The 18,638-nt window shown below is 38.8% G+C and overlaps 3 protein-coding genes across 3 annotated transcripts in view; 1 reads left to right on the top strand and 2 right to left on the bottom strand.

The window, feature by feature from the left end:
* Positions 1-18,638, bottom strand: part of LOC135943413 (protein FAM177A1-like) — a 166,400-nt gene that overhangs the window by 133,067 nt on the left and 14,695 nt on the right. The gene's annotated exons all lie outside the window — the stretch shown is intronic.
* LOC135943533 (AN1-type zinc finger protein 2A-like) lies at positions 753-4,396 on the bottom strand. Its single transcript, XM_065490102.1, has 7 exons — positions 4,233-4,396; positions 4,061-4,176; positions 3,940-3,982; positions 3,694-3,877; positions 3,481-3,635; positions 2,141-2,279; positions 753-1,465 (listed from the first exon to the last, which is right to left on the bottom strand). The coding sequence occupies exons 2-7, from the start codon at positions 4,113-4,115 to the stop codon at positions 1,259-1,261; spliced, it is 783 nt and encodes a 260-aa protein (XP_065346174.1). The 5' UTR covers positions 4,116-4,176; positions 4,233-4,396; the 3' UTR covers positions 753-1,258.
* On the top strand, positions 5,047-7,833 carry LOC135944128 (uncharacterized). The gene is made up of 9 exons (XM_065490885.1): positions 5,047-5,074; positions 5,436-5,559; positions 5,671-5,812; positions 5,865-5,988; positions 6,045-6,180; positions 6,233-6,424; positions 6,478-6,728; positions 6,788-6,898; positions 7,420-7,833. Exons 3-9 carry the CDS (start codon positions 5,699-5,701, stop codon positions 7,509-7,511), a joined length of 1,020 nt encoding a protein of 339 aa, XP_065346957.1. The 5' UTR covers positions 5,047-5,074; positions 5,436-5,559; positions 5,671-5,698; the 3' UTR covers positions 7,512-7,833.

Raw genomic sequence — 18,638 nt, 5'->3', positions numbered from 1 at the left:
ATAAAATATTATATTATTATATCATTCAAAATAATACAAAATGTTATATTTTAGTAAAATTGAATTAAATAAAATTTTTTAAATCCAACTAAGATTTTGGTTAAGATTGCTTTGTTTTTACAAGACACTTATTTCATTGTTACCACTACAAATTTTATTTGTTTGTAACTTAATTCGAAAATTGCATATTATTATTATTCCAAATAAAGGAACACTAATTTGTGTTTCTCTTTGTCCGTTCGATCTATAGATTTTTCCATTCTATTCTTAAATTATCCCAATGCACCACAAACAGTTGAAGCAATCATCGTAAGAATGATCTCCAAATAAACCAATAATTAACTGACTGTAACTCTCTTCCTTAAGAATCCTCAAATCTGGTTTGTTTTTTCGGAAAATATACACTTTTCTCATGAAAATATTATACAACTGTGCTCTCGCATAAAATTTTATAAAAATAAACTAAATTGAACAATGCCAGTCAAGTAATAATAATAGAAAAGTATTTATAGCCATTTGTTGGGACACAATAGTACTACTTTAGAATGGCTGCATAACATTAAATGAAAGCTCAATACGTTTGAACAGAGTAATAAGTTTATATATTAGAGTATATATAACTGCTTACTATTTTTGCGATTGTGTTGCAATTTGGCAATGAAAAAAAACTTGCAATAAAAATGTCCTGTAAAGATTGCAGAGATCTAGCTAAAAGGATAGGTTCTTTGTTAACTGTAAGTTATAGAACTCTCTTAATGTAGCAATAACATTTATCACAAAATAGTGGTCCAAGAATAACATCTCACATCAATATAGAACACTTTATAAGTGATCACGATAACACATTATAATTAGGGGTCTCGCACGCGCGATGTTTAAGGGGCGGCTGGCTGCAGAATTTCAACGAGCCAGCTGAGCATTTTTGCTAGCAGCTGGCGGTTGAATTTTGTTTTAAGTGATGTTTGCTAGTGCTTAACGGTGTGAAATGTTGGCGAATTACTTTTCTTTAATAGTTTTCATTTTTTTCGGCTTTTGGATTGGGGGCTGGCACAGCTTAGCAAGTCACGACGGCTGACATGTGACCTCAATTAAGCCAGCTGGAACAGTGCAGCGTGGCTGTCTGAGACCTCTAGATATAATATTACCGAGTTTGGATAAAGGTGCAAATATTGTAAAATATACATTTAACAAGAAAGCATCACTTGGATACAGAAGTCAAATCATTTAAATATCTTCCATCATTTTTTGATTTGCCATATCAAGAAATGTTGCAGTTGTTGCTTCCTGAGTTATTGGAAGTCGTTCGAGTTCTTCTTTGCTCCTGTTCACTTTGCTGCAAGGCAAGAGCCAGCTGCCGATCTTCCTCTTCTTGTTGTGTCGAAGAGTTGGTTCTGACTGCTTGACTTGGAACAGAACTGGAATTCATCGACTCAGCAATCGCTCTAGCCAACGCTTCATCTTCACTCTGTAAATATTTTTTGATTTTATAATTAATTATGATAAGTCCGCAAAGAATTGGATTAATTTGAACAAATTTCAGGGTTGCATTAGCTTACCGGTTTTTTTCACTACAGGTTTTAAGGATTTTTACCACTCGATTTTTACCAATTTCTTGCACAAGAATTGCAAGAAATTAATTTATTCATTTCTCTTTGGTAAAAATCTGAAGTTTCAGTCAGAGTGCTCAAAATATCTTCCACTGTGCAGATATTTTCTTTTAAATTGCCATTTTGCCGCCTAAATTTCTCCAAAAATGTATTTCTGACAATTTTTCAAGTTGAGGTTATATGCTAATAATTAGAAAATATTGGAAAATAAGGTAAAAACATTGCCTGCAAGAAACTGGCAAAAATTGAAACAAAAAAACATTTTTTCCACTGCACAGCATTTTTTATTAAAAAAATAATTTAAAAAATGCGGGTTTTTTGCAATGATCGGGCAACATCTTGTAGCAGCTGCGGTTACACTTGAAAAAGCATTTTGCATAGAGCCAGAGGAACTAGCTTATCTACAAGTTGCGGCTTGACTGCAAAATAAAATTGAATTTAAAAAAATAGTTGAATAGGTTAGGTGGAAAGCAACTAAAGATTTGTTAATAATATAATATAGCGTGATGTGTAAAAGGAAGTAAATACATTACCATCGAGCCCTGAAAAGACACCACAGGTGGTCTTGCTCTCTTGACTTTGGGGAAAAATCTCGAAGCAGCTGCGGTTGCACTTGAGAAAGCATTTTGCATAGAGCCAGAGGAACTAGCTTGTCTACAAGTTGCGGCTTCACTGCAAAATAAAATTGAATTTACAGAAAAATAGTTGAATTGGTTTGGTGGAAAGCAACTAAAGATAAATAACCAAGAAAAGCTTCATGGCAATGTGGCATTTAAAACGGCGAAATCTTAGGACATTACTGTAGAATTTCAATAAGTTAAGACGATAACTCACAAAAAATAAGAAGCAAAAAAACAGGTTTACTATCTGGTTTAACTCAGTTATACCGGGTCAGTTGAAACCAGGTTGATAAAACTCTGAATAAGTACATAATATCAAAGTGAAAAAATACTTATGTGTTCTGGGAATATAAAAATAATCTGAATGCTGTAAATATAAAGACTTTCAGAAAATTCAATCAATAATTACTAGAAGTTTAACTTTAAAATATTAGCATTATGTTATTCCTAATTATTCATTGCTTTTCCTTTATTCTTGCCAGTTATATTTAGTATCTCAGATCCATATATTATACTTTTTTATTCTGAAGTCAATACATAATACATTATATATATTATTAAAATAAAGTATTTGTGCTATTAAAAATCATGATAATATATAATATTATTTAGGTTCAACTCTGTTTATTGTTATGGGCCAGCAAGGCAACTTTGCCCCATCCTTGCCTATCCAAAGCAAAAATATTTAAATTAAAACAAGTTATGAAAAAAATTATAAATTTATTGTTTGGCTATGAGAAAACATCAGATCTTCTAATACAATTGAGTTCTTGAGGTTAGATAAAAAGTTTTGGTTTCTCCTCTAACTGAGCTAGGAGCTCAATATGAGATAAGGATTTTAAAATTAGAAAAATTCCCAGATGGAAGTGGAAAATTCCCTTTTGCTTGTATGGTCAAGACAATAAATTAAAAAATTTGCCAGGACCTCAATCGCCTGAATCACAGAATGAATTGGAGCACTGGTTTGTATAGCTATTTCGGCTAATCCCAAGCCTCTTCAGCCAGGCTAAAAAAAGTGCAAATGGGAAATTTCCACTTCCATCTTGGGAATTTTCCCAATTGTTAAGTCTTTTTCAATCTTGAACGGTTAAGGTAAAATTTCATAATCTCTCACGGGAAAAGTTGAAATTGGAATACTAACATCAATTCAACTGCTCAATATCTATTCTCTTTTTGAACAAAATCCTAAATGCTTCTATTTAGAAGTGGTGATTTTCAGCCGATCAGATAAATAATAGAAAAATTAGACTTACGCGGCCATTCTTCTTCTTCCTGCCTCTATTCCGTCACATTGATGGTCCTGGTTGTGTCTGTGCCTGAGACAAAAGTTCAGCTGGCAGTCCGGGCATGTGACTGGTATCATCTCCTTCTGCTTGCAGCCTTTCATGGAGCACTTATTTGCGAATATCTTTGAATGTCACACCATTTTTTAACAATGTAGCAAACTCAAAATATGGCAAACCGACCTTTCGCTTAGCTTGAGCAGGCTGACTTTGGCAGTCATTATCAATGTGGGCTCCAACAACAAAGTCAGGCTCCTCGTTTTTGCCAACCGGAACTGGCCGATTGCACAAGGGGCAGACAGGCACCTGGACATCTTTTTTATAAGCTGATGGACAGGAATGGTTGGCATATTTCATGTGTTCGTGACTGAAATTTGGCAAAAGTTCATTGAAACTTCACATATTTATTATAATTAATTAAAATCTTACCAAAATATCTGGCAGCAAGCATCACATTTCACTGGTAAAAAATCTGAGGACACGAAAAATTGTAATTATTATAATATGTAGTAATAATTTAATTGAAATTCAAAACAAAAAATTAACGAACCTAATTGCTTGCAGGACGGCTCAGTGCAGTTCTTGCCCAAGTCCGGGTATTCCATGGTGCATAAATACCGATTTCACTCCTTTGTTTGCAGCAGCAGGCACAGCACAACTTGTCAGCTAAATAGAGAGAACAACAGTGAATTCAGTTGTGGATTGCATGCTATGACACCAACCTTTCGAACCTTCTGGATACTCAAAATGTCTAGAAAAAGCAGTCTCATGCAACTTTAAAAGACGTTATGTACCGCGGAAACGAAAGTCCTGAATGTGTCGACTGTCGACGTCAAAAGCATAAGGAAAACACTATGGTGATGTGATTGTGATGATTCATTACAGAATCCAGCTGATGTGTTGGTAAACAGTTTCTATCGATTTTACGCCATCTATTCCTTGAGAAACGAAACTAAAATACTTGGTATGGCAGTCGTGTTTCCAAGTGACACCTAGCGATATGTTTGGCTACCACTTCTCCGGATTATTGCATGATCCGCTAGCCCAAAGTTGCAAGCAAAAGGCAGAAGGGGAAGCGCGGGAAAAAACCGGAGCTCGGGGAATCTGGAGAAGATAATATAGATATTGAAATGAGAAATAATTGAGCGAGCATAATTTTGGGAGGTGGGAGAAAAGTAAAACGAGTAAAACCATAGAATGATGGAATTCAGAGTATCTATGTAAGTGTCTCGTCTCCTCATTAATCCCCATTCGCCTCAAAATCTATCTTTCTGTTATTATTGGCTATTGCACTCGCACGAAAAAGCCGAAAAAGAAGCACCATGCCATGATTTGTCCATCCTGTTTCTCGTCTCTCACAGCTGATGGCATTCTTCTATTTCCCCACATTCTACTCATCCCAATACCAACACTGATATTATTCCAGACTTCTATCTAATCGCCCCTCGCAATCCCCCCCCCCCCCACTCGCAATTCGCTTGCAGCTCGCATTCGCATTATGTATCACAAATCGCACGACGCACTTCATTGAGTGTTATGTACATTGTGTACGTTTGTTATTATTGTAAGTAGTATTATACCTAATTATTATTATAGATACATAATATCTACATTGGCGTCAATTTATGTAAAATATGTATGCACAGAATTTATTTACATCATGTATGGTAAAGTTAAAAGTTCTTGCCGGGCTACACACCTCGTCAGTTCTTTTGAAAATTCCATTAATTATTATATTAGGGGTGGCGAAAAATGAAATTTTGCGGCGTAAAGTGTAATTTTTACATTATGTATCTAATATTATATTAGTATGTAATTAATCGTTCAAAAATGCAAAGGGAATTTGGAATTATGCATGTTACATAAATATGTACATTATTATGTGCGATGCATATCTCCATCTTTACATTCATATCTATGCATAGTGACATCTCGACACTATACAGAAGCCAATTAGATACAAATACAGAGCAGTCGCAGTTTGGATCTCGCCCTCAGGTCGCTGGTAATCCAGGGAGAATCAGTTGCTTTAACATCAAAGTGCGCACGGTACGTGTTTGCTGAACATAACACACCATGCAATTGACGGTGCATCAAAATAATTTTAATAAATTAAATAAGTCATGTGTATGATAATACATAAATGTCTTGTAAATGCAGGATCTTGCTAGTCAAGTTAATCCAGAAAATGGAATTAGTGATCGGCGACAGAGATGTGGAGAAGATTGGAGTGTGTCCTTATGATAGTAACCACAAGATCAAAATGAAGAAGATTGAAGCGCACATGGAGAAATGTCGAGATGTAAGAATTGCATGTAAATCTTTTATAAGCACATTATTTAAATTTTTTGCAGCGTAACCGACCCAGACAATTTGAGACTTGTCCATACAATGAAACTCATGTCAAATTCAAAGAGGAAATCAAGCTCCACATGGAGCTTTGCCCTGATAAATTGTGCTTTGGGAAGGTTACAGACAGTGAGTCTTAATTGGTTTTTTAGTTAGAATCAAATGTTTTTAACGTGTGGAATCAGTTGATAGTTTCGTCATCAGAAAGTCTTGTGTTGAACGAGAAATCGAAAACAGGGATGTGTTGGGAAATGAAGATTGGGATGCGGAAGAGGTGCCCCAAACATACGACCCTGAGACCAAGTTAAAAGATGTTCGATTGTAAGGAAAGCCGCATCTGTGTGAATTGTTGAAACCAATTTTTTATTTGCAGCCAGCCAAAGAATTTTCACAAGAGAAAGGAGGAAACTTATCATCCCAGGGTGTACACTGTAATTGACTCGAATTACAAGAGCGAATGTGGCGTCGACGCCCCAATGCATGATGATCCATACTACCAGATGAATTTTAGCTCAAGGAAACGTTCATCTGGCTATGGCGGCAGTGCTAAGAATGTTGAAGACTGGTATTGTAGACCCATTCTGTATTTTTTCTCTAAATTCATTAACTCTGGTTCAGGGAGCAATGCGAAAAAGAAAATGAGGAGGAGGAAGAAGATAGCTTTGATGCGGAATTTGCTGAAGAGCAAAAACTTGCCAGCCTTAAGAATGTAAAAATGTGGCTTGAGAAAATGCAACCACACCCGAATGCCAACAGTAGCTTCGGCGAGTCTGAAATTCCACCTGGATTTTCGCTTAAAAGATCGTCCACTCCAATCACTGATGATGAATGCTTCCAAACCTTGCCGCTCCAAAACCACAATCAAGGAGGTAAGTTAAGTAAACATTTCATTGCAATGATTGTCCTTGAGACACCTACCCTCTTATAGAAAAAGATACTGGTGCATCTGGAGCAGCATTCGCGTCTCACGTCGTGGATTTGGATTACTGCCAGAGGGTTGCTTCCAATCCCCCTGAGGATGAGACAGCTTTTCAGCCAGGTAAATATCTGGATTTAAAATTAATCTCACCTATCAAGAAATTCGTTACTATTCCTCATATATTCAGCTCTACTAAGTGCTCACATTGCTCAAACTTGTTGAGTGTCAAGGCAATATGTGAGATATCTGAGCAATTCTGATATTTATATCAGATGCCTGATGTAGAGATGGCTGTAGGTGGTGAATTAAGTGACTCTTAATGCTCAAATAGTTGATTGTGCTTGAAGGCGCATCGGCGCCGTTTCACGACTGTTGGGTTTTCCCCCTATTCCAGCGGCGTTAGGGACAAATTTTTGGCATTCTTGAAAATGCCTTAGTGAGCAGTGGCAAATAGATGACCATATTGAGTACAAGCCACTGGGGCCCCTATGTTATCTGATCGGTGATGTTATGTGGATTCGTTGAGCATTTAAATCATGGGATTGGTTCTATAAAAGGATTAAACAATTCCAATTATCAAACTTTCATTTTTAAATGATCTGCAACATGGACTTGAATATTGTGTCCCTATAATGTTTCAGGTGCCTACCAGGACTACCCTTACCCCCAAGAATCAGATGATTTTGAGGAAGAGTTTGCTAGGGAGAACAATATCCAAAATTTTAGATCTTAAGGAGCATATTTGTGCTAGAATCTAAATCAAAGTTTAACTCTAATTCTTATTTTATATTATTAACCTAAGTATTCTGATTCAAAGCTCCTGATTTAACTAAATATCTTTACTCTACAAAACATTCTACCTACATCCTACAGCATATTTCAATAGCTGTAAGAGACATTAGTTTATAACGGTAAATTTAATGATGTAACAAAAGTACATTGGCCAAAAAGGGTTGATTTACTTAAAGCTAGAAACTATAGCAACGTTTATTTTATAAATCCGCAGAAAGCCATCCACTGTCTTGACAGAATAAATGAAGGTATCTGTAAGGAAATGTCTTGATTTTTATTTATCTCTATGGAATCATGTAGAAAAGCTAATATCTTGTCATCAGGTAATTGATAGTTGGGATCAAATAATTCATACTTATGAATTTTAATACCTGGTTTGGTGATCCTGTTGGGTTACATGCCCACGTTGGAAACTTATGCTGTCTACTTTCATGGCGGTAATTTCCATTTTTATTGGTTGTGCAAGAAACGTTCAACTTTTGTGGGTTTCATTAAAAGCAAATCATGGATTCAATGAAGCGACAAATATATAGCGGTACAAATGTCAGTTCCCTACGGATAAAATATTTGTCTTCTCTGTAGGGAGGAAAATCAGAAACAATTCCAGTCCCTTGGAGGCAGGAATTTTTTGGCAATAGGGTCTAAATTAAATTTTTTCTAGATGGCTGCCTTGCGAATCTTCTCAGTTTTGCTCTTCGTCTCCATAGCTTCCTTTGCGACAAGATGGAATAATTTAGCTGCATGCAGCACACATGTTTAGGGGAGAATCCGCGCCGTTCTGCTTTTGCGGGCTTTATGTGCTGCTGCTCGGCTATAACAATATTTAAAAGCTCATTTCATACTGAGAGCTGGCTGGGCTGGGCTGGGTTTTTGTGCGAGAGCCAAGAAGTTGCTTCTTATCTGATCCATTCTCATTTTCAGATTGAGATGAAATGCACAAAAGATATTTCCAGAGCCAAAGATTTCCCCTGAGGGCCGACTCCGGCGCGCGCGTTTAAAAATATGCAAAGAGCCGCGCCGCCGCCTTTTATTCCAATGATTAGCTGGCTAAAGTAGCTCTTCCTTCTCTGCTCTCTTCCTTGAAATTCTTTTAATGAAACAGGTGTTTTACTACTTCTCGAACGCAGTTTGTGTCGGAACTTTCCTTATTTAATATTTTCCTGCGAAAGAGGAACTAATTGGACACGTCCAAAACGTGGAAATGAGTTAATGTGAGCTGATTTTAATAATATTAGTAGATAGAGCTTTAAAACATAATATTTGGAAGTGGAATTTTAAATAATATTTATGAGTACTGAAATATAAAAAATATGTAAGAAAAAAACAATATTAAATTGCTTATTATTTTAAGTAAAATACACTACTTTCGCTATTTTTGTTACAAGCTTACTTATTTTTACCAAATAAAAGTCTGTGGTTCTCATTTCGTGTCAAATGGATGACTATCCTGGTATTAATCATTTACGAGTGTATAATTGTTAAATTGTACACGCATTACCTGACGAACAAACGTAAGTGGCCAAGCCGGGCAATGGCGCCACTATATTACAGAGTTAAAGTGTATATTAATGCTTCGATTTGTGCCGAAAACATGAGATAAACACAATAATACAACAATATCACAGTTTTATTTTTATTTAATTGTAGATGGATATGTGTATTTTAATGGATGAACAAAAAACGGATGTTTTCAAAACACTCCCTTTCCTGTTTGATGGGAGAAATAATTATTATTAATAATAATACCCCATTAAGATAGATTACATTCCTTTTTAAGCTAATATCAAGCCCCGGTAACTCAATGGTTTCCACTTTCCTACATAACGCAGGTATAGCGTCTAGAAAATTAATGTGATTGTATTTTAGTTCTGAAATTGAATAATCAGCATTTAGATGAGATCTTGCTCGCATCCCCTATGCTCTCCCCGTCTAATTTAAAATCAAACGCGTTCAAATTGCCAGCCTTATCGCAGCGGAACTAAATCAAAATGCAATTTTATTTTGACTCTATCTCCTGAGCAGACAAAAAGTCACCTTTGGGGACGCGCGGCGCGCCTTGATTACCTGCCATAAGCACTCATTTAGGCTGGCGAATTTTCATTTATGCGGCGCAAGAAGCAGCGGAGAGAGCGAGATGAAGTCGCCACGCGCGGCATCTCCTCGGGGAACCTCTCATTGCAAAAGCAGCTCTCGTTCGCATTGCCACTCTCATCCCAAGTGCCTCCGGGGAAAATGCCTCTGATTTGGAACTCGCGCAATCATTACCCCCTTTTTGCCGCGCGTTTAGCATCAAACACAATCACCGCTCACTATTGTGGCGCAAATCACGCCTTTTTATTCTCCGATTGGGATCTCGCTGGATTTATAGCACAGCCCCAGCCCACGGAATGGAGTTGGCTTCAAATTGTCACTGTTTCTTTTTGTCGCTTTTCGCGAGATAGCGATTCTGAATTCCAGGGGGGACGTAAAAACGATAATTTTCGGTAAGTGTTAATAAGGCGAACAACGGAAGGGACATTACTCGCGTCCCTTGTCACAGGTCAGAGTGCAAAGGGAGGTCGGCAGGCAGCACGGCGTAATTGCAAGTAGTTTGCACGGTTAATTTGCACAGTGCGAAAGCGACGTGTTAATGGGTCATCGTGTCTGGCTGAAGGCACCCTCGGCCGCCCCTCGACTAACCCCGTCGGCCTTGGTCCCGCCCACGCAGAAGGCACCGAATTCTCGCGACGAACCGGTTAGCCTACGTCGAGACGCGTCTCTGCTAATTGACAAGTTTGCCAGATAATTACTGCACTTTATTATGCGGGCCGAGCGCTCTCTCTTGGCCTCTGCCAGCGCGTAATTTATTTTGTCGCCTTCGTCTATGTGCACTGCGCACGTCGGAATTCTCCGAATATTTAATAACTACTGCTCTCTTTATGGCTGGGAAATTAATGTCGCGTGAAGCGCTCGGTTATGTTAAATGTGACACTGCAGTAGTAATTTAGGCGTTGTGGGAGGAGTGAGGAGTGATATCAAATGCCAGCTTGACTGGGCGTTGATTTCAAATTACGACTGTGTGAACAGGCGATATCTCAGCTCCATTAACGTTTTGATTTTACAGGGCAATTACATTCACTAGTTTCGTCAAGAGAAAAATCTTTGTATTAGTTTTTGCAGAGGGAGAAAATGGATTGTTTTATTTCATCCATTGATTTTTGTAGGCAAAATGTAAATTTGTGAAAAACTTGATGATTCAATACAGCTATCTTCTGGTTCAAAAATATTTGCATCGTTTGTATTTGTAGAGTATCAAGAAATCTTGTATTCATGAGCATTTCTCATTCATTCCTGCATTAAAAAAATTTCTTGTCTTGAGTCTTGTTAGATAGGATTGCCTTTGACTAGAGGATTTATTGCACTTTGTTATTTTGACTAGGTGCAATAATATGATTGCGCTGTTTGTCTCGCAAAGAGGTATGAATGTGTTGCACACTATACATTCTCAAGCAGAAGAAGAGCCTTTCATCTTATTCCAGGCTCGACGTTTGTGTTGTTTGCTAATATGTGGATCGCACAAGCTGTTTGTGATGCATATGAAACCGACGGGTCGTGGAATCAAAACACATCATTGTGAAAATTTGCGACTTCCCGCTAGCATATTTAAGAGACAAGAAAACCCTTTCATAGTCTTATTCGAGCTACAATTTATGTAGCATCATGCTTTGATTTCTATTTTTCTACCTGAAAGTTAAAGCGTTCTTTGATATATTATTCATTTTTGATAGCATAAGCCTCCTTATCAAAACTTAAAGGCAGCGATATAGGTATTGCCTTTTTGCAATGAATTTTCCGCAACCCTGGAGCTAGGAAATGCAACCCAGAGAGGCACGCGTACACAGAAGGTCTCTTTTTGCTAGCTCGGCGGCACACAATTTATGAGCCGCTTTTTCATCTGGCTGTCACTACGGGATATTGTCTCTCACACCCTGCTGCACCACTTGCTACACTCACGTTCAGTACTCTCTCCGTTAGAGTACTCTACACACACGCTGCTGCAAAGTACACACATTCTTCAATGTGACACTTAGCCCGCTCTTTTTGCAAAATACATATACGAGCACACACATGTGTGCCTGCCATTCCGCATTTAACTAAATTATGCTGTAGTGTGCGTGTGAATGTGTCTGTCTAAATTTTCAAAGCTGGCTTGCTTTTATACTGATAGGTCTTGTGTCAGAGAAAATAGATCCACCCCTGTAATAATTTTTGCTAGCAAATTTTAGGGGTAGATTAGAATTTGTGCTCAGAAATATATACAGAGGGAAGAAATAATGAGTACATAAAATGCATTTAAACTGCAGAAATATCAAAATATTTTTTAACGAATTAAGAATACCAGATGATGGCTTTAATTAATTTGTATAGTTGATAAATGTGATGTGTGTGCCAATATATTACAATAAAGTACTCGAAAGTATTTCGATGTAAACAATTTTAGAGTTCAAATTTATTTGTTCTTAAAGTTTGATTTCATAATTGATGATCACCTGAAAACTTAAATTCAATCGATTTTTTAACTTCATTAAAGTTATATTAATTTTTAATAGAGCCAGATTTTCCAGTTTTCACTTCAAGAAGCAAATCAGCTTTTTTGAAGCATAGACAGTTCTTCGTCTTGAAATTTCACAAGTAAGGTGATTAGCGTGTTACTTTTTGTATTGTCATCTGGATCGTTAGCTATTTGTCCCGCGCGCGTCCTGAGCGAACCGAAGCGGAGAATAATGTAACAAAGGCAGGGGGTGGGAAGAACGAAAGAAAGAAAGCAAGCAAGAGACCATTAGAATATTATTGTGTTGATAACAAGCAGGCCTGTTCTGCTGAAAGAGCAGACACACCCCACACCGCGCTCGCAGCCGGCAATAAAAAGAAAGGGACTCGTCGCGCTGCTTTTGTCCCATCTTATTATCATTACTGAAGCAGGAACAGATTATCATTATTTCGTTGCTCCTTTCTCTCCTTTTCGTCTGCCTGAGATGCATTTCTCATTCCATTGTCTATTATGGGCCGTTAAGCAGGATGGGAAGCGCAGTTGTTGGCAATTTGTCCCTTTTGCGCGCCAAAATCGTTCCGTTTGTTTGCACATGCACACAGTTTGCATTATTGCAGGATGAAAATTAGAGACAAGATCGAAGTAATGATCATTTTGCGTACTGCAGTCGGATTATAGGCCCCTTCGTAAGCTGAATCATGATCATTTACTTAATTTTTTCGCTGCTTGTAAGGGAAACATTCCAGAATAGTGTTTTTAGCAGGTTAAAGCTTAAAAAATAATTAACATTTCCTATTGTTGTTGCCATCACAAAATTTGTCTCGTCATGATTGCTCAATTTTTTGTCACTCATTAGAGATATATATGCAACCCGCTCGTCTGCCATGCCCAACGTCTTGCCTACAGTCCGATCTCTCATCCTTTTATGGATGTCCAGTGTCCACCATTCAAAGGGCAAATCGAGTTTGGAAAGCGTCAATCACGGCTTTAGGGGCAGCATAATAAAATCAAAGTAAGCCGGCCGCCAGACCGTTTTGATATAAATTCAATAAAAGTAGTGACATTAGACGGACGAAAGTGTGGCACCCCGCGCCGGCCTCTCTTCTTTGCAACCCCAAGGGCGCATCACCTTGTGCACCCCTTGGTGCATTTATCGCTACACTGGTCTCATCCCCGCCGTTTTTGCCCCCTTATCAAGACGCGGGCAGGCAGGCAACCCCTTGGCCCCGCCGCGCGGCAACCGGGCATATGGAGAGAGGCGAGTATAATCAGATAGCAACAGTAATTTCCACTCGCATAATTGCTTTCCAGTCAGTGCGGGGTTGGTTGGCGAGCGGACAGCCGGGGGTGTACTTGCCACCCCGTGAAATAATTCTGACACTTTTTGTGCTCGACGAACCCTGCTAAAAATGTTGTTACTCTGCGGCCCAATGACAGACCGCCGCGGCCGCTCGTGCGCGCACCATGGGACTGCTGCACTCATTTCCTCGCTCGCTCGTGGAACAATTTGTGAATTATTCCAAATTCAACTGATGAGGCAGTGAAAGTTACGGGAAGTTAACACATTTTTTATTCTTCATTGTAGTTAGTATGCTGTTGACGGGTTTATTTAATTATGCACTTTGAATCTAACAATAAATAAATTTGAATATCATGCCATTACTAGGGAATGCACTCTGGCAATTAGCAACACAAAATCAATTACGAAGAAATAAATATACGTTTCATTATGTCATTGTGTTTCTCTGGAAATCAATCACCAGGTCTATTAAGGCCATGAAAAAGCTTTTTCTAGAATTTTAAACTTGAATTTGATAAGACACATTCTTTTTAGTTAACTTTTGCAATGTGTAAATTCATTCAAAATTCTAATAAACTATTTAAATTAACAATTTTCACTCGCCTCCGCATACAGACAAATCATCAAATCTATTTCTTTTCGTGTGTTGAGTGTGTTCGTAGAAGTGGAGAGGCGATTGGCGCAGAATTGTGATCGAGGGCTGCCGAGAGATAATTGTGAATTGGCGTCACGTTCGGTGCGCGGTTAGGATGACTCTCGGACGTTCGTCTTAAAGGGTGCACTCGGGCGTTAAGCAGAAGCTGCAGACCCTTTGTATTGTCAAGACGTCAAGCGAGAAGAGGAGCTAGAGATGCTAGCCGCCACCAAGGCTGGTTATGAGAAGTTGGTTGGCAGTTGCATAGTGCTCGGGCGAACGGGTGGTGTTGTGTGATAGATGCACAGTTTTTGCACGAACTTAAACAAAAAGCTGAACCTTGAATTTAATCTGTCTAAATCAGCTGCTTAGACACTAAGTTTGCTTAGTTCATATTTGACTTGATTTCTCATGCAAGCAAAGAAGATATATATTTTATTTGAAAACCTCGATGATATTCTCAATTAATTAAAATGAAAAGCATCATGTCAAATGCATGAAAGGAAAAACTTTCCAATTCAAATCAGACCGAAAAGTCTCTTCCCAATCAGAGAAAAGCTTTCTCCTCGGCTGCTTCCCATTTTTTCAACTTTGACAAACAATTTCTGAAGGAGCAGAGATTCAATGATAAAACTCTTCTCCTTTCATCCCTCTTCGCAATTTTTCAGCGTGTAGATACCATTCCTTGTGTATATCAGTGCGTGCGCGTCGCCTCTGTGCTTATTTTCAGAAAAAATGGAAGTTCGCCGAGGTTGAAAATCGCTCGTTTTATTTGCAGTGATCTGTTCGGCAGCATCGAGTGCTCTCTCTCTCTCTCTCTCTCTCTCTCTCTCTCTCCTTGCACGCCTACCAGTTAATCAGATTAATGGACAACGTTAGCAACGTGATTTGATCAATTTATTACGTACACCCGCAGCAGCGACGGCGCACAGCGCGGAACGGCAAAATCGCGCGCGTCGCTCCACGGATCTCATTCCGCAAACTGCGTCCGACCCCAGAGACTGCGTCAGTCAATTTTTCATTCCCATTACGATTTTTATTCGAGTAAAATAATTGAAGCTGCCACAGTATCAAGATAATTTAAGTCCGATTCGAGTTTATTACTATTTTAGTTCAAATCAAGCGCTCTCAAAATGAATTTTTTTTCACTTTTCCCCATTTATGAGTAGTTTCAACAATGTTCTCCTTAAGAAGTTCAGTCACATCAGTTGTACGCTTATCCGTTATCCGCAATTTTTGTTCTCACTGGAAGACCAACTTAAGCAATTGCAAACACGTTTTGCCTTTTCAGATTCATGCAAAAGTTATGTGTGTGCTCCACAAATGAGGGATGAATTAACAAGTTAAAGTTTGAGAAACGCGCTGCATATTATTTAAACTGCAGGCCGAACAATTTATTAGCAAGGACGAACACAACGGAACGGCAAGATTTATACATCTTACACAGCATGAAAGCAACTTTTAGCTCTTTGTTCGTCCGCCGTGAATTTTAATTGCCGCGATTAGCGTGTAATTGCTTCGCCTCGGTGTTCTCGTAGCCACCCGCGGTAATTAGCACGTGATGGGGTTTAGCATTTTTCTATGGTGGTAAAACATTTTTAATTTAACAATTTTAAAAGCTCTGTTTTACTGAATTTGTAGCAGTTTTCAAGCTTGGAAAATATCAAAATGTTTTTGAAAATATTTAAAATATATATTGAATATTTATTTTTATTTGTGTTTAGCAGGACTTTATAAAAATAATCAATATACAAATCAAATTGAGAACAAGTAGACTATTCATAGCTGGTGAGAGTCTCAAGGAATTTAATTCAGACGCTCAGCACAACCAGAAAAGTCGGTTGGGCTGAGAGAGAGAGAGAGAGAGGGTCTGCGGAGGGGGATGCGAATTTCACAGTAATTTGTGGCAGGTGCTAAGCCGAGCTGAACAGTAAGTAATTTCAACGCGACAGGCGTGTTTTATGATGGAAATTCGGCAGTGGTGGTGGCGGCGTTATGCAAGAATAATAAAATCAGCCGGCTTGAAACCACCCCCGCCGGAACGCAACCACCATCCCCCGACGCACAAGCAGGCAAGCGAGTGGAATAGCTACTTTATATTCTAGGAATATAATGCGGACAATTTGCGCCCGCCGCCGCGCCAACTTATTCTCGCGCGTTTGACTCTCTCTCCTCTCGTTCCTGCGTGTGCATTATTACTTAATTTATTGGATGAACGCCTCTTACACATTGTGCCGCACAATGAGATGGAGTTATTATTGCATCAGGCGCGGAGACTTCGCACTCGGTTGCGCGATGGGCAATTAGGCCGGCGTTTCATATTTAAATCGCCACGCAGACCGGCGGCGCGTGAAATATCATTGCGCGCGTTTGACGTCGGCCTGATTAATAGATCAAATCACACGCGCCGATGGCTCAGAGTTAGTCGTGTGTGCTGCTCAATTGGCGCATTTCAAATTCCGCAGCAAGAATTAGAAAATTGCACCAATTGTGTTTTGAAGCGAAAAGAAAATTTTTGGAAATAGGTTCTTCATTTAACATAAAACTAATCTGAAAGTAAAATTTTAGCTGCATTTAGTCAATTCATTAAAAATACACAGCGAGAAAAGGATGGCAATCAAACAACAACTCCTGCTAAAGAGATACGTAAAAATATTTTGCAGTAGTACCTTCAACCTTAGCCAGCCCGTTTTGGCACACATTGGTAAAGCATTCGTAGGAGTGTCAAGGTGATGGGAGATATTTGAGCATTTACTGGCTGCCCAATCTCAGAGATGGCAAAAGGTTGATAATTTAGGCTCGCATTGTTAAGGCTTGATAGGAGTTTCAAGGAAATGTGAGATCTTAGCAATATGGGGATAAGTATTGGCTGCCTTATGTCAGATGTCAGAGATGGCTGTAGGTGGTTAATTTGGTGACTCGAAATGCTCAAATAGATCAACGGACTGGGAGGATCAACGACTCGCAGCCACTTGCTGGTTTTCGCACCTTTCCAGCGGCTTGGGGACAATCGTCTGGCATTTCGTTCTGACAAGTGGTTTTTGCTCTATAATGTATCCCAATTTGTTTTAACTGTATAAAATGGTGGAAATAGAGTTCACCATTAAACATTAGGGAGTATATGGGCTTCGAATACGATATTTTTTATTTAAATTTTCAACAGGCAACTTCTATTTTTAAAAGTGGAAGCCCCAACAACGTACTTCCGTGTATTTTTTCCTTGTACTCGACAGAGATAAAAAACTGTACCATATTTTATTTTCAGATTTTTTCCTGAAAAGGAATGGTGAGATTTTTTATTGCTCGCCCTCCTTTTCTCGCCTCTCGCTGCGCTCTGGTTCTCTATTTACTGCTAAACAGCTTTCGGCGAAGGAAACGACGGAGCGGAGGGCACGCAAAAATTCCGTCTTTTCCTGCTTTTTCGCATTCGCTCCAATTCATTTGAATTACCGCCTGGCACCAACGGCCTCCTTCATTAGTCCGTGATTATTTCTTCTCTCTCGTCTGCAGAAAAACACAGAAAACCGCTTTCACAAGCGACAAAAAAAACTGGAATGCATTTGCGCTGGCTGCGAATGCAAATGAACGATTTCTTCTTTTCCGCTCAAGTGCCATCGAGTTCTCAGTCTCGTTGCCGCAGAAAAGTACACGAAGGATGCTATTTTTTCTTTCACTGCACTCTGGATTTTAATGATATTCTCTTTGCTAAAGACTGACTTTGCAACTGAGACCCTGATTAATTAGCTGAAGAAACAAAGCAAGGGAGCAAAAGAAAAAACGGGAAGTTGATGAGAAAGTTTTGACCAATTTGCTAGTTAATTTTTACCACCGCCGTCGACATGATTAAAAGCTAAACATTTCAAAAATTTTCCAACAAGGGAACCCAGTTTTAATTTGCAGCAAACAGAAGCTGCGAAGAGCTGATATTAACATAACGGTCTTTTTTCTATTTGCTTGTGTTTTCCCTTCTTCCACAGCTCAACAGATACTCATTTTCAGTATGAAATGGCATTCCGCTACTCTTTGCAACTCAATTACGTTTTATTATCAGCCTGTGGCCGAGAAATGCAAAACGGCGTACACATTCTTTGTGCGGAAGCGAACAACGAAGACGGAAAAGGCGGCTTGCGCGCAGTACTATGCATTTGCGACGTCAGGCGATATTCCATGTGCTTTATGATTCGCAAGAAACGAGTTTCTATTGCACGTCGTTTGCATGGGTAGTGGATGTGGCGTGTCACTTCTACACTTGAGAAGTGCATTTACACGAGCTAGCATGTGCTCTTTGTGTGTATGCGCAAGCGATGAAAGCTGCTGATTTCAATTTGCAATGCCTGCAGTTCAGCCCGTAGCGGAAATGGCTTTTTCAATCCAATATTGCAATAAACGAGAGGTACGGCGACAGGATATAAAAACTGTCGCACTTTTAACAAGCCATATTTGCATACCTGACATTCACATTGTATAGAGCGTATATTTCCTGAAGGGAATAGTTTCTGTTAACATTATCTAAGATCGCTTATCAAGAGTTAAAAAGCGTTTTTTCTTTTCAAATATATTTTCGTGCAGCTACAATGGCCTCCTATTTTCCGACGAATAAATA

Source organism: Cloeon dipterum, chromosome 4 (genome assembly GCF_949628265.1).
Source record: "Cloeon dipterum chromosome 4, ieCloDipt1.1, whole genome shotgun sequence".
NCBI classification, from domain to species: domain Eukaryota; kingdom Metazoa; phylum Arthropoda; class Insecta; order Ephemeroptera; family Baetidae; genus Cloeon; species Cloeon dipterum.
Note: the sequence above shows the minus strand (reverse complement) of the source record. Positions and strands in the feature narration are given on the sequence as shown.

Excerpts from the sequence above, each read along its gene's own strand:
- LOC135943533 (XM_065490102.1), bottom strand. The coding sequence starts at position 4,115 with ATGGAATACCCGGACTTGGGCAAGAACTGCACTGAGCCGTCCTGCAAG. Across the intron at positions 3,636-3,693 it reads CTGCTCAAGCTAAGCGAAAG|ATATTCGCAAATAAGTGCTC; the intron begins GTCGGTTTGCCA and ends TGACATTCAAAG. Across the intron at positions 2,280-3,480 it reads GGAAGAAGAAGAATGGCCGC|TGAAGCCGCAACTTGTAGAC; the intron begins GTAAGTCTAATT and ends TTTATTTTGCAG.
- LOC135944128 (XM_065490885.1), top strand. The coding sequence starts at position 5,699 with ATGGAATTAGTGATCGGCGACAGAGATGTGGAGAAGATTGGAGTGTGT. Across the intron at positions 5,989-6,044 it reads CTTTGGGAAGGTTACAGACA|TTGATAGTTTCGTCATCAGA; the intron begins GTGAGTCTTAAT and ends GTGTGGAATCAG. Across the intron at positions 6,899-7,419 it reads TGAGACAGCTTTTCAGCCAG|GTGCCTACCAGGACTACCCT; the intron begins GTAAATATCTGG and ends ATAATGTTTCAG.